The sequence below is a fragment of the Symsagittifera roscoffensis genome, chromosome 7 (assembly GCF_963678635.1).
Source record: "Symsagittifera roscoffensis chromosome 7, txSymRosc1.1, whole genome shotgun sequence".
NCBI classification, from domain to species: domain Eukaryota; kingdom Metazoa; phylum Xenacoelomorpha; order Acoela; family Convolutidae; genus Symsagittifera; species Symsagittifera roscoffensis.
Window position 1 is genome coordinate 21,136,433 of NC_087068.1, and position 12,285 is coordinate 21,148,717.

Consider the following 12,285-nt stretch of genomic DNA (forward strand, 5'->3'; position numbering starts at 1 on the left):
TAATTTTTATCAAAAAAATTTTGATCAGGAATTGTTTTTGAAGTTCAGAAGGCTATAAAGGCAAATACTTTTTCTTTCCAAGTTTTTGCAAAAAAAATCAGTGTTTTTTTCTGTTTATTTGCGTTCATTGATTCTTTCCTATATGACGTATGGCTATGTTTTATATTAGTTAGACAGAAATTAGTATACCAGTGATATCCTCAATCTTTATTATGGCAGCATTTCTATCGTTTAATATTCAAATTTTTGTTAAACTTGAAGCCTTAATTATAGTTTTGGTTTTGGTTCAAAAGAAAAAACAATGAGATTTATGCCCACTTCTGTTAATCTATAATTCTTCTTAAAATTAGTTTATTAAAACTATATCACTCTTTCATGATAAATTGGAGTCTTGAAGAGTATATCACTCTTTCATGGTAACCTGAAGTCTTGAGAGTCTTTCGTTATAGCGGCAGAGAACTGTGTTAATGTTCAATTGCTGATTTAAATTTAAAAAACTTCAAAATCTGAGAAACTCCAAAATTTACATAGGCACCAAAGTTAATCTAGAAACAAAGAAAAAAAATCTAGAAACATATGCCTAAAATTTTTCAGACAAGTTTTCAAACTGCTTTTGATGGAGCAAAAGCGACATTTTTGTGGCTATCATAAAAATGTTTTTGAGGACTAAACCATAAAATCTTTTATGCTTTCATATTACTTCCGTTTTTCGCCAATTTTATCCGATATTCGTAGGTTTTGATCAACTAAGCGCCGCCGAAAATTACACTGGCTTACGGTCAATGTTTAGTAACAGTTTTTGCAAAAAAAAACGCCCTATTTATTTCGATATAATTCTAAGCAACTTACTTTTTTTTCACTTTTATCTTAATTCAACCTAACTCGAAGGAAAAACGCGTTCAAAGTTTTTTCTTTTTTGCCCGAAAGATTGATCAGCGATACTTAAAGTAAACCCAAAAGTTTTTTGGCGATATTGTCGATGACATAGAACATCCTTATCTCACAAAATGCTTCTTGGCAAAACTCGCAAAACATGAGCGCGACTTCGGCTGTCACTCTTTTGTTTCCATGCTGTTTGTTGAATGCTGTTCCAACAGTACTCTAGATAAGAGTAATGAACGTAATGAGTACTCTGATATAGGTCTTGCTGATTTTTTTTTCATTTTGGATTTTTTGTGATTTTTTTTTGACTTCAGTGTATTTCCATTGTTAAAAGGAAGGCAAACTCCATTATCGAACAGCAACAGGTAAAGATCAAAAAACGTGATCGACTTTTCATTTGGATAATGGAAATTAATTATCAGGTTTACCAGCGAAATAAAAATTTTGCCTATCGATCCAGTTTTCTCAAATTGGGTTAATTTCAACAAAAAAAAATACATCATAAATTGTTTTACAAACTCAAGGAGCTGTAGGGCCATCTATTTTTTTCTACAAAGTCAGTTTTTTTCCGGTTTTCTTGCATTAACTTCTCTTTTCGAACTGTCAGTTGGCTATGTTTTGTATGCTTGTGAGCGGGTGTGATAATAAAATTGTTTGTTCCTAGACCGCACATTGCGTTGATCGCATAGATGAGATAGTCACAATACAAACTAAAAAAATTTCAGGTTCAGCTGGTTCCTTATCTATTAGGAACCCAATACGCAAACTTCGTAAATTTTCATCACTCTGAGAAGAAAAATCCATCATGGAATCCATCAGTGTTCCATAAATAAAATCTAAATGAAAACAAGGATAGCTGGTTACTGCGCAAATAGCTCAGAATGTTCCGACCACAGTCTTAAAGAATACATTTTTTTTTCAAGTTGGTGTCGTTTTTTTTCAGCATGTTGTAATCGAAAAGTCTGTTGCATCTTCATCATGACTGAAAGAGTTTTAATATGATATATCCCTCGACCCATTCCGACAATTATATGCGGTATCTGGTTTTGCGTGGAAAAAAAATAAAAAAAATAAAACACAAAGCAAATACAAAGCTAATACAAAGCTTCTCCCTATTTTCAATGGTCAGAACAAAAAAACTCCGTAGCAGTATCACGCTCTAATTTTTTTAGTATCGTCGAGACAGGCGCTGATATAAAACTTTCTCGAAAGGGGTGCAAACTTTTTGCCAACCTTTTTTTTTCTATGTCGGCCAGGTTAAAAACACTATACAGATCAAAAGTCGTATCTTAAGAAAAATTTTTTCACCACAAGTGAACTTGACAAAAAACAGGTCGAAATGACATTTTCAAGCAATTTTGGAAGGTTTGGCGCGCTCCAAAAAAGGTTTTTATTGGCGATGAATCAAAGGATTTTGTTATTTAAAACAGATGTCGGTAAAATAATACTTAAAGGGAGCTCTATGGGTGGTTAATGAATTGAGCCCCCAAGGATGTAGGTTCTCCCTCCCTAAACACACTACTGTGTCTAATTGAATTTTTTAAAGTGAATTTAACTAATCTTTCCTTCTCTTCGGGTGGGCTTTAGCGTTAGGTAACAAACTGTATCTTTTCTTTGATGGAGCAAAAGCGACAATTTTGTGGCTATCATAAACAATTTTTTGAGGATTAAACCATAAAATCTTTTATGCCTTCATATTACTTCCGGTTTTGCCAATTTTATCCAATATTTGTAAGTTTTGATCAACTAAACGCCGCCGAAAATTACACTGGTTTAGGGTCAATGTTTAGTAATAGTTTTGCAAAAAAACGCCCTATTTATTTCGATATAATTCTAAGCAACTTGCTTTTTTCACGTTTATCTTAAGTCAATCCAACTCGAAGGAAAAACGCGTTCAAATTTTTTCTTTTTTGCCCGAAAGATTGATCAGCGATATTTAAAGTAAACCCAATGTTTTTTTGGCGATATCGTCGATGACATAGAGCATCCTTATCTCACAAAATGCTTCTTGGCAAAACTCGCAAAACATGAGCGCGACTTCGGCTGTCACTCTTTTGTTGTCCATGCTGTTTGTTGAAAATGCTGTTCCAGCAACACTCTAGTTAAGAGTATTGAACGTAATGAGTACTCTGATATAGGTCTTGCTGATTTTTTTTTATTTTGGATTTTTCGTGATTTTTTTTTCATTTTGGATTTTTCGTGATTTTTTTTCGACTTCAGTGTATTTCTATTGTTAAAAGGAAAGCAAACTCCATTATCGAACTGCAAAATGTAAAGATCAAAAAACGTGATCAACTTTTCATTTCGATAATGGAAATTACTTATCAGGTTTACCAGCGAAATAAAAATTTTGCCTATTGATCCAGTTTTCTCATATTGGGTTAATTTCAACAAAAAAGTACATCATAAATTGTTTTACAAACTCAAAGAGCTGTAGGGCCATCTATTTTTTTCTTCCAAAGTCAGTTTTTTCCGTTTTCTTGCGTTAACTTCTCTTTTCGAACTGTCAGTTGGCTATGTTTTGTATGCTTGTGAGCCGGTATGATAATAAAAATGTATGTTCCTAGACCGCACATCGCGTTGATCGCATAGATGAGATAGTCACCATACAAACTTAAAAAATTTCAGGTTCAGCTGGTGCCTTATCTATCAGGAACCCAATACGCAAACTTCGTAAATTTTTCATCAATCTGAAAAGAAGAATCCATCATGGAATCCATCAGTGCTCCATAATTAAAAACTAAATGAAAACAAGGATAGCTGGTTACTGCGCAAATAGCACAGAATGTTCCAACCACAGTCTTAAAGAATACATTTTTTTTTTTCAAATTGGTGTCGTTTTTTTTCAGCATGTTGTAATCAAAAGATCTGGTGCATCTTCATCACGACTGAAAGAGCTTTAATATCATATATCCCTCGACCCATTCCGACAATTATATGCGGTATCTGGTTTTGCGTGGAAAAAAAAGAAAAAACTAAAACGCAAAGACAATACAAAGCTAATACAAAGCTTCTCCCTATTTTCAATGGTCAGAACAAAAAAACTCCGTAGCAGTATCACGCTCTAGTTCTTTTAGTATCGTCGAGACAGGCCCTGATATAAAACTTTCTCGAGAGGGGTGCGAATTTTTTTGCCAAATTTTTTTTCTATGTCGGCCAGGTTAAAAACACTATACAGATCAGAAGTCGTATCTTAAGAAAAATTTTTCCACCGCAAGTGAACTTGAAGAAAAACAAGTCGAAATGAAATTTTCAAGCAATTTTGGAAGGTTTGGCGCGCTCCAAAAAAGGTTTTTATTGGCGATGAATCAAAGAATTTTGTAATTTAAAACAGATGTCGGTAAAATAAAACTTAAAGGGAGCTCTATGGGTGGTTAATGAATTGAGCCCCCAAGGATGTAGGTTCTCCCTCCCTAAACACACTACTGTGTCTAATTGAGTTTTTTAAAGTGAATTTAACTAATCTTTCCTTCTCTTCGGGTGGGCTTTAGCGTTAGGTAACAAACTGTATCTTTTCTTTGATGGAGCAAAAGCGACAATTTTGTGGCTATCATAAAAATGTTTTTGAGGACTAAACCATAAAATCTTTTATGCCTTCATATTACTTCCGTTTTTGCCAATTTTATCCGATATTTGTAAGTTTTGATCAACTAAGCGCCGCCGAAGATTACACTGGTTTAGGGTCAATGTTTAGTAATAGTTTTGCAAAAAAACGCCCTATTTATTTCGATATAATTGTAAGCAACTTGCTTTTTTCACGTTTATCTTAAGTCAATCCAACTTGAAGGAAAAACGCGTTCAAATTTTTTCTTTTTTGCCCGAAAGATTGATCAGCGATATTTAAAGTAAACCCAAAATTATTTTGGCGATATCGTCGATGACATAGAGCATCCTTATCTCACAAAATGCTTCTTGGCAAAACTCGCAAAACATGAGCGCGACTTCGGCTGTCACTCTTTTGTTGTCCATGCTGTTTGTTGAATGCTGTTCCAGCAACACTCTAGTTAAGAGTATTGAACGTAATGAGTACTCTGATATAGGTCTTGCTGATTTTTTTTTATTTTGGATTTTTCGTGATTTTTTTTCGACTTCAGTGTGTTTCTATTGTTAAAAGGAAAGCAAACTCCATTATCGAACTGCAAAAGGTAAAGATCAAAAAACGTGATCGACTTTTCATTTCGATAATGGAAATTACTTATCAGGTTTACCAGCGAAATAAAAATTTTGCCTATCGATCCAGTTTTCTCAAATTGGGTTAATTTCAACAAAAAGTACATCATAAATTGTTTTACAAACTCAAAGAGCTGTAGGGCCATCTATTTTTTTCTTCCAAAGTCAGTTTTTTCCGTTTTCTTGCGTTAATTTCTCTTTTCGAACTTTCAGTTGGCTATGTTTTGTATGCTTGTGAGCCGGTATGATAATAAAAAAGTATGTTCCTAGACCGCACATTGCGTTGATCGCATAGATGAGATAATCACAATACAAACTTAAAAAATTTCAGGTTCAGCTGGTGCCTTATCTATTAGGAACCCAATACGCAAACCTTGTAAGTTTTCATCAATCTGAGAAGAAGAATCCATCATGGAATCCATCAGTGTTCCATAAATAAAATCTAAATGAAAACAAGGATAGCTGGTTACTGCGCAAATAGCTCAGAATGTTCCGACCACAGTCTTAAAGAATACATTTTTTTTTCAAATTGGTGTCGTTTTTTTCAGCATGTTGTAATCAAAAGATCTGTTGCATCTTCATCACGACTGAAAGAGCTTTAATATCATATATCCCTTGACCCATTCCGACAATTATATGCGGTATCTGGTTTTGCGTGGAAAAAAAAAGAAAAAACTAAAACGCAAAGAAAATACAAAGCTAATACAAAGCTTCTCCCTATTTTCAATGGTCAGAACAAAAAAAACTCCGTAGCAGTATCACGCTCTAGTTCTTTTAGTATCGTCGAGACAGGCCCTGATATAAAACTTTCTCGAGAGGGGTGCGAATTTTTTTGCCAACCTTTTTTTCTATGTCGGCCAGGTTAAAAACACTATACAGATCAAAAGTCGTATCTTCAGAAAGTTTTTTCCACCGCAGGTGAACTTGAAGAAAAACAGGACATTTTCAAGCAATTTTGGAAGGTTTGGCGCGCTCCAAAAAAGGTTTTTATTGGCGAGGAATCAAAGAATTTTGTAATTTAAAACAGATGTCGTAAAACAATACTAAAAGGGAGCTCTACGGGTGGTGAATGGATTGAGCTCCCAAGGATGTAGGTTTTCCCTACCTAAATACACTACTGTGTCTAACTGAAAGTTTTTAACTTAATCGAATTTAATTAATCTTTCCTTCTTTTCGGGTGGGCTCGAGCGTTAGGTAACAAACTGTATGTTTTCTTTTTAAAATCTGGTAAGCAACCGCAGTAAAATTTTGTTATCGCTTTGAAAGAAGCTCTAATGGTAGTTTTTTCGTGAAGAAATTGGCCCCTAGTGAGAAGAAGAAGATCCAAAGCAGGTATACAGACATGCCAGAAGTGTGCAAGATGCTGCGACAACTGGTGCTCCTGATGAAGTACCTGGACGAGAATAGAACAGACGACCCCAAGCAAACCATCGGTCAATTCCTCGAGAACATCAATATAGAGGCAATGTCAGGTTTGCAAATGAGAAATACTTTTTTATAGACTGAGATCTGCTATATCGTGGCTATCTTTTCTAGGTCCTCGTTCAGAAGTGTGGTCCCGTTATAAACCTCGTGTAGAAGTATGATCCAGAAAAACTAGCAACGGTCCGATATAAAATTCATACTGAAAAATTTTCATAAGTAATTTCTGTTTTGTATTGCAATTAGTGAATTTTTTTCCCAAGAACAACTTTGTCCACAGGACTCCTTTCTAGACTCCTTCACCTCTTTGCAAATCTTACTCATCTCGGCTGCAAATATTCAGCATGGTTCAGTTTGTTTTTTTAATTATCTGTCCTTTTCAACATTTGCTGTTGATGTTGCTTATGATTTTTCCAACTCGATGCATTTTTTTTTAAAAAATTTTGTCCTTTTTTGGCTTATTAGGCTTCGCCTTATTTTATGTCGGCTTAGTGGCCTGGTTTCGAGTAGTTTCATGGGAAACCTAATTTCTATACTCAACTCTGAATCGCACAAATGCTAAAAAACTTGATAGAAATTATAGTTTAGGTTTTTCATGACAACAATTTTTTTCTTTTTTCTTTGTTTTGTTTTTTCTTTGTTTTTTTTTTGTTTTTTCTTTTGCATGACAACAGCTTTTTTGTTTTTTCTTTTTCAATTTGATAAGTTTCGGCCTGTATTATATCCATTTAATAGTAGCATATTGCGCCTTTCGATGGGCGAAAAAAGTGTGTATGTGCGTGTCTGTGTTTTGAGGGTGAGGCGGACTTAATAACTTCTGAGTCTTTTCTGTGTTTTTTGATTTCCTATTTTTTTTCGTCTTGATAGGTTTCGGCCTATATTACACCGGCTTATTCGCATCATAATACGCCGTTTCACGAGCTATGTATATGTTTTGACGGTGAGGGGGTCTTTTTATTTCACGGTGAGGGGTACTTAATAAGACTAACTTTTTATTAGTCTTAAAATTATTTATTTTTTCGGCTTTGTTACCGCTTGATAAGTTTTCTTTTGATGATTATTTCCCAGTCTATTGTCTTGTTTCGTTTTTGTTCTAAAACTAGCCTTATCTATAGATCTGGTTTTTTTGAAATTTTTGTGTGATAAAATATTTGCTTCGCCTCTGTGTGATAATTTAATTTTGAAGAAAACTTTAGGGGCAAATTTAACGAAAAAATGTTTACAAGTTTTCTTTTTGTTTTCTACTTGAAGTATTTAAGTGTTTTAAGTATAACTCAATTGGTCTGGCGAGACCATACTTCTAAGCAAGCTTTCGAATGGGGATCATCAAAAACGGCGGGACCCTACTTCTAAACGAGTACCCTTTTCCAATAATTTTGTCTGGCACCGCTGGTGCAGTTTAAGTGCTTTTTAAGTGAAAAGTAAAAACGTCATTTACACCTGAGTCGTAGCCTTAAACAAACTCAAATGCGTTCAAACTCCGGTAAACTTGAATTTAGATGAAATATTATTAAATTAACAAAATTATGAAGACATCACATCATTTTTGTACTTTATTAAAGTAGCAAATAACGCACATACTCAATTGACCGAATATTTGCTTTTGTTCCGACTACTTCAAAAAAAATGACAAATTATTTGTTCTCGGCGAAGTTTTTTTCTCCGGATCAATTTAGATTTTTAACTAGCCATTTTGGCCTAACTTTCTATCATCGGAATGACATTGTTGTCCTTAGGCTCAAATTGAAAAAGATATTTTACCGGGCCTGAATCTTCAAGGGCTTGAAGACTTGGCCAATTTGGGACAAATAACACGCTGTGTATTTCGGGCTATTAGTGCGTAAGAAATTGTTTCAAATGGAGTTGAGGCATCTTATGTATTCTAGTTGATAGAACAATTTGAGCTAAATATATCACTTTTTACTTAAGCATGTGGTGGATGATTTTCAGGAAAAAAAAAGACTTTTTTAAACAAGGTTTTATTATTTTTTAAAATTTTCATCATTTTCATTTAAATTGAACACTACTGAATAAGACTTTAAAGGGCAGTGCAATATTCGGGGCGTCGCCCTGATTTTAACAGCCTTGTTTTATTTATCAACTTTATAAAAGAAAAACTAGTTCATATAATTTGAAAAGCAATCAGAAAATCTGGGTTTCGCTATGCTACAAGCAGTCTGGTTGTTCCGAGTTTTCAGTTTTCAACTCGCATACAGTGTTTATTTTCAAACAACGGAGATCGTACCAAAATTTTATCATGTTACACTTGTTGCTAAAACACCCGAAAAAATTAAACTATATTTTAGCTTGGGTTGATTTTCTCCATTAGATCAAATTCGGTGATCGGCATAACAATTTATGTGAATGAAGAATTTACGGGCGACAGGAGTTTAGACAAAAAGCAAATTAGACGACCCCAAAAAAGTTAATAGTCAGGAAACAAATATCAGAGATGACAAAAATATTTAAATCAGTTTTATTTTAAAATCATTTTGTCTGGTTTTGATTTCTTTTAGCGTGAAGAATTGTTTGTTAGTTTTGAATTAAATATAAACATTTAGTTTTGAACATATAGTTTCCTATACGGCTAAAACTAGCACTTAATAATTTTCTTTTTTTTTGCCAGAAAGTATTCGAAACCAGTTAGGGCAGCTGAAACATCCATGGTTTCGACCTGATTTACGTGCAGTCATGTTGTTCCGACTTTCGAAGAGAGTGCGGAATATTTATGCTTGGGGTAGTCAGTATTATATTTTTTAACTAAGCAATTTTGACAAAATTTTTTGCCATCTGAAAAATATTGTTGTCCTGTGCTCAAATTTAACAAAATATAATTTACCTGTTATCTTTTTTTGCAAAGTTACGTGGATTTGAAAGCGGATAGTTAGGCAAATGTGAGATAATTTACGTGCAATTTAAAATAATAAACGCTCGATATATTAAGCGGCAATTTGATGCCTTCAAAATTGATTTGAGACTCGCAATTCAATCCATCATTCCATTAAAGCAAAACAAGACGCTTAATGCACGCTTTGTGTTTGGCATAGCGTGTGGGGATAAGATAAAGAAAAAATTGTTTTTTTTTTGATTACGTCAATTATTGAACCAATTTTTTTATTTAGCCTTAAAGTGAAGTCGGATCATTCAAGGATTTGCCCTGATGTACGAGTAGTCTTGTTCCTAATAAAAGCATATTTTTTGGAAACATTTCATTTCGAGCATCAAGGCATAGCCAAAAATTTCCTTTGCCAAAAATTGTTTGAGACCAATCAAAGGGCAGTCATGATATGCGAGCAGTCATGATTGTACTAAAATTTCCAAAAAATCGAGTTTGGGCACAGCCAAAAAATCGAGCTTGGGTAGTATGGCTACAGATGGGTATATTTCTGAGGTATATCTGGGGGTAAATTTTTATTTGTGTACGTGCTAACTAATATTTTCTCGCAAAATGAAAAAAAGAGTATGCTAAAAGACCTATTTTGAAAAACATTGGAGTAAACTAAGCAACTACTTTGACGCCATGAAAATTTGAACAAAATAAGCAAGTGGTATGCTACTGGCCCGCCACTCGTGTTATATATGCAAGTCAATTAGCGTACAGAACCGAAAGCAGAAGCTGTATCCATTACTCAAACTCAAATTCGGTTAAATAATCATGCCTCAACTACCTACACGCCGAAGAAATTGTTCAGCACGAGAACACAAACTGTATTTAAATGAAGACACAAAGACCATGCCGGTCTTCTTTTAGTTAACCGATGCAACTTGGTTTAGGAATCAGAGACATCAGACTTGAGTCGTGTGTGTTTCTCTGGCAAGCACTGGCTCTACAGCGAACGACACTAATGCTGGAACACAGGGGCGAAGAACCCTATCAAGGGATGCTACCCGAATACAGAGATAAACTCGACTCGCCTCAGAAAAAAGCCCTGAACAAATTGTCGAGCAAGGAGAAATATTTGTTGCTGACTTACTTGAACGAAATGATAGTTCTGTATTTAGATGTCCCTGATTTAATGAAGCCAGATTACCAGTAAGGCATTGAAACTTTTTATCAAGAATGCTAACTAAGCGTCATATAAATCTAACTCAATAAGTTTGCTCGAAAACCGACTGAAATTTCTAGCTGAAACCGCTAGAAATTAGTTTTGGGGGAAAAAGTTGGAAACGATAATTGAATGTTTGAAAGCTTATCGAAAAATGGTTGATTGTAGAAAAACCATCATGAGGAATGATTTAATAAATTATTTGTATTGTTTGAGGTAATTAAAAACGTTAACAAAAAACGCTTATGAATGTAGCTCAAAATTGATCTGTTTCAGTATTGTAACGCAGTGCTTCGAGGCATGGTACTTAGAGGACGAAGAACTCGCCAGTTTGGATCTACCAGAGTGGTGTCAACTCAGATACGCCGAAGACATCGTCAAGCATCTGATCGAAAGCATAAACTGAAAATAAGGGAATCACATTTGCTATTAAATCATCTTCTGTTTCATCTTCTGAGTTAACTTGAACGATATCTGCACAATTAATCTGAAAAAAAAAAACAGATATAGTGTCTCAAATATTTACCGACCGAAGTATAAACCAACCAAAAGCGCTGAGTAAATAACCCAGCCGAACTATTACTTAAATGAATAAAACTTGCGTGACTATTGTAACTGTTACCTAAGTAGAACATAACAATTATAGAACAATAACGCACATTCCAATGCTTTATATGATAGCTTTTTGCTCCGATTTTAGAAGAAGAAAAAAGAGGAATATATATGCTCGGGGTGGTTATTTTTATTCAGAACACTTACAAAACTCTTATCCGTTGATCTCTTGATCTGCATGGGCCAAACGAGTGTGCACATCACTTTACTAACCTGCCAAGAGTATGTCCATAAATGCTCGTGTTAATAAAAACCAATTAGCTGCCTTAATTCAGTTTATAACGATTTTGTAGTGCCGTATTATAAAGCGAGCAGTTTTGGACATACTAATGACAGGTTAGTATAATGGGGTGCACTACAAAGTCGTTCGAAATTGAATTCAGGCAGATTATTGGTTTTAGTAATCCATACGCGACTCAAATTGCAAAACCTAATTTTTTAAATTTTGTTAGCGTAAAATTCATAGTTTTGCCAATTTTTATTTTACCAACAACTATCCGAGACTATTTAAAGGGCAGTCGAAATATTCAGGGCTTTGCCGTGGTACGATCAGTCTGGTTTATAATTCGGCTGGTTTGTTTTCTACTAGCATATTCCTCTACTTCTATTGTAAAGTGAAACGTAATTGTATACTAACAATATATACATAAAAAAAAACATTTGTATAGTAAATTGTAAATTTTCAGATTGTTTGAATATATAGTTGATTTGATTAAAAAGTTTTTAACCTATCAAAAAATTTTGAGAACGAAAGAGCTTAAAGATAATTCTTAAATTGAACAAGGATAGTCGGTTGCTATACAAGTAGCCCATAATAATAATCATAATAATAATAACAAAGAATTTAGGACTAACCCAAGGGTTCGCATAAAACCCAGTGACTGGGACGTTCAACGTTCGTGCTTCAGTTGTTAAAGTTTAGTTTCTTCAAATATCTACAGTTGTTGCAGCCACATAATATCCGCCAAGTGCATGAATCTGATTCGTTGTAGCGGGTTTTGAAGAACTTTGTATAAACTTCCAGCAGTTTAATTTTGCATCCTGGATTAAAGATTATGTCAAATTTGAAGTAATCGTTAAAAAGGTTCGCCAGACGGCAAGCTCGAAACCAGTAATCGGATTCACACTTCTTCAGACGTATTTGTTAGCAGGC

General features: G+C 34.3%; 1 protein-coding gene across 1 annotated transcript in view; it reads left to right on the forward strand.

Moving 5' to 3' along the window:
• Positions 1-11,543, forward strand: part of LOC134851948 (E3 ubiquitin-protein ligase rnf213-alpha-like) — a gene marked incomplete at its 5' end in the record, with an annotated part of 191,973 nt that extends 180,430 nt beyond the window's left edge. Inside the window, 3 exon segments of the mRNA XM_063868223.1 lie at positions 6,347-6,524; positions 10,249-10,507; positions 10,797-11,543. Of these exon segments, the coding sequence (XP_063724293.1) occupies positions 6,347-6,524; positions 10,249-10,507; positions 10,797-10,926 (567 nt within the window).
• Positions 11,544-12,285: the final 742 nt, after the last annotated feature.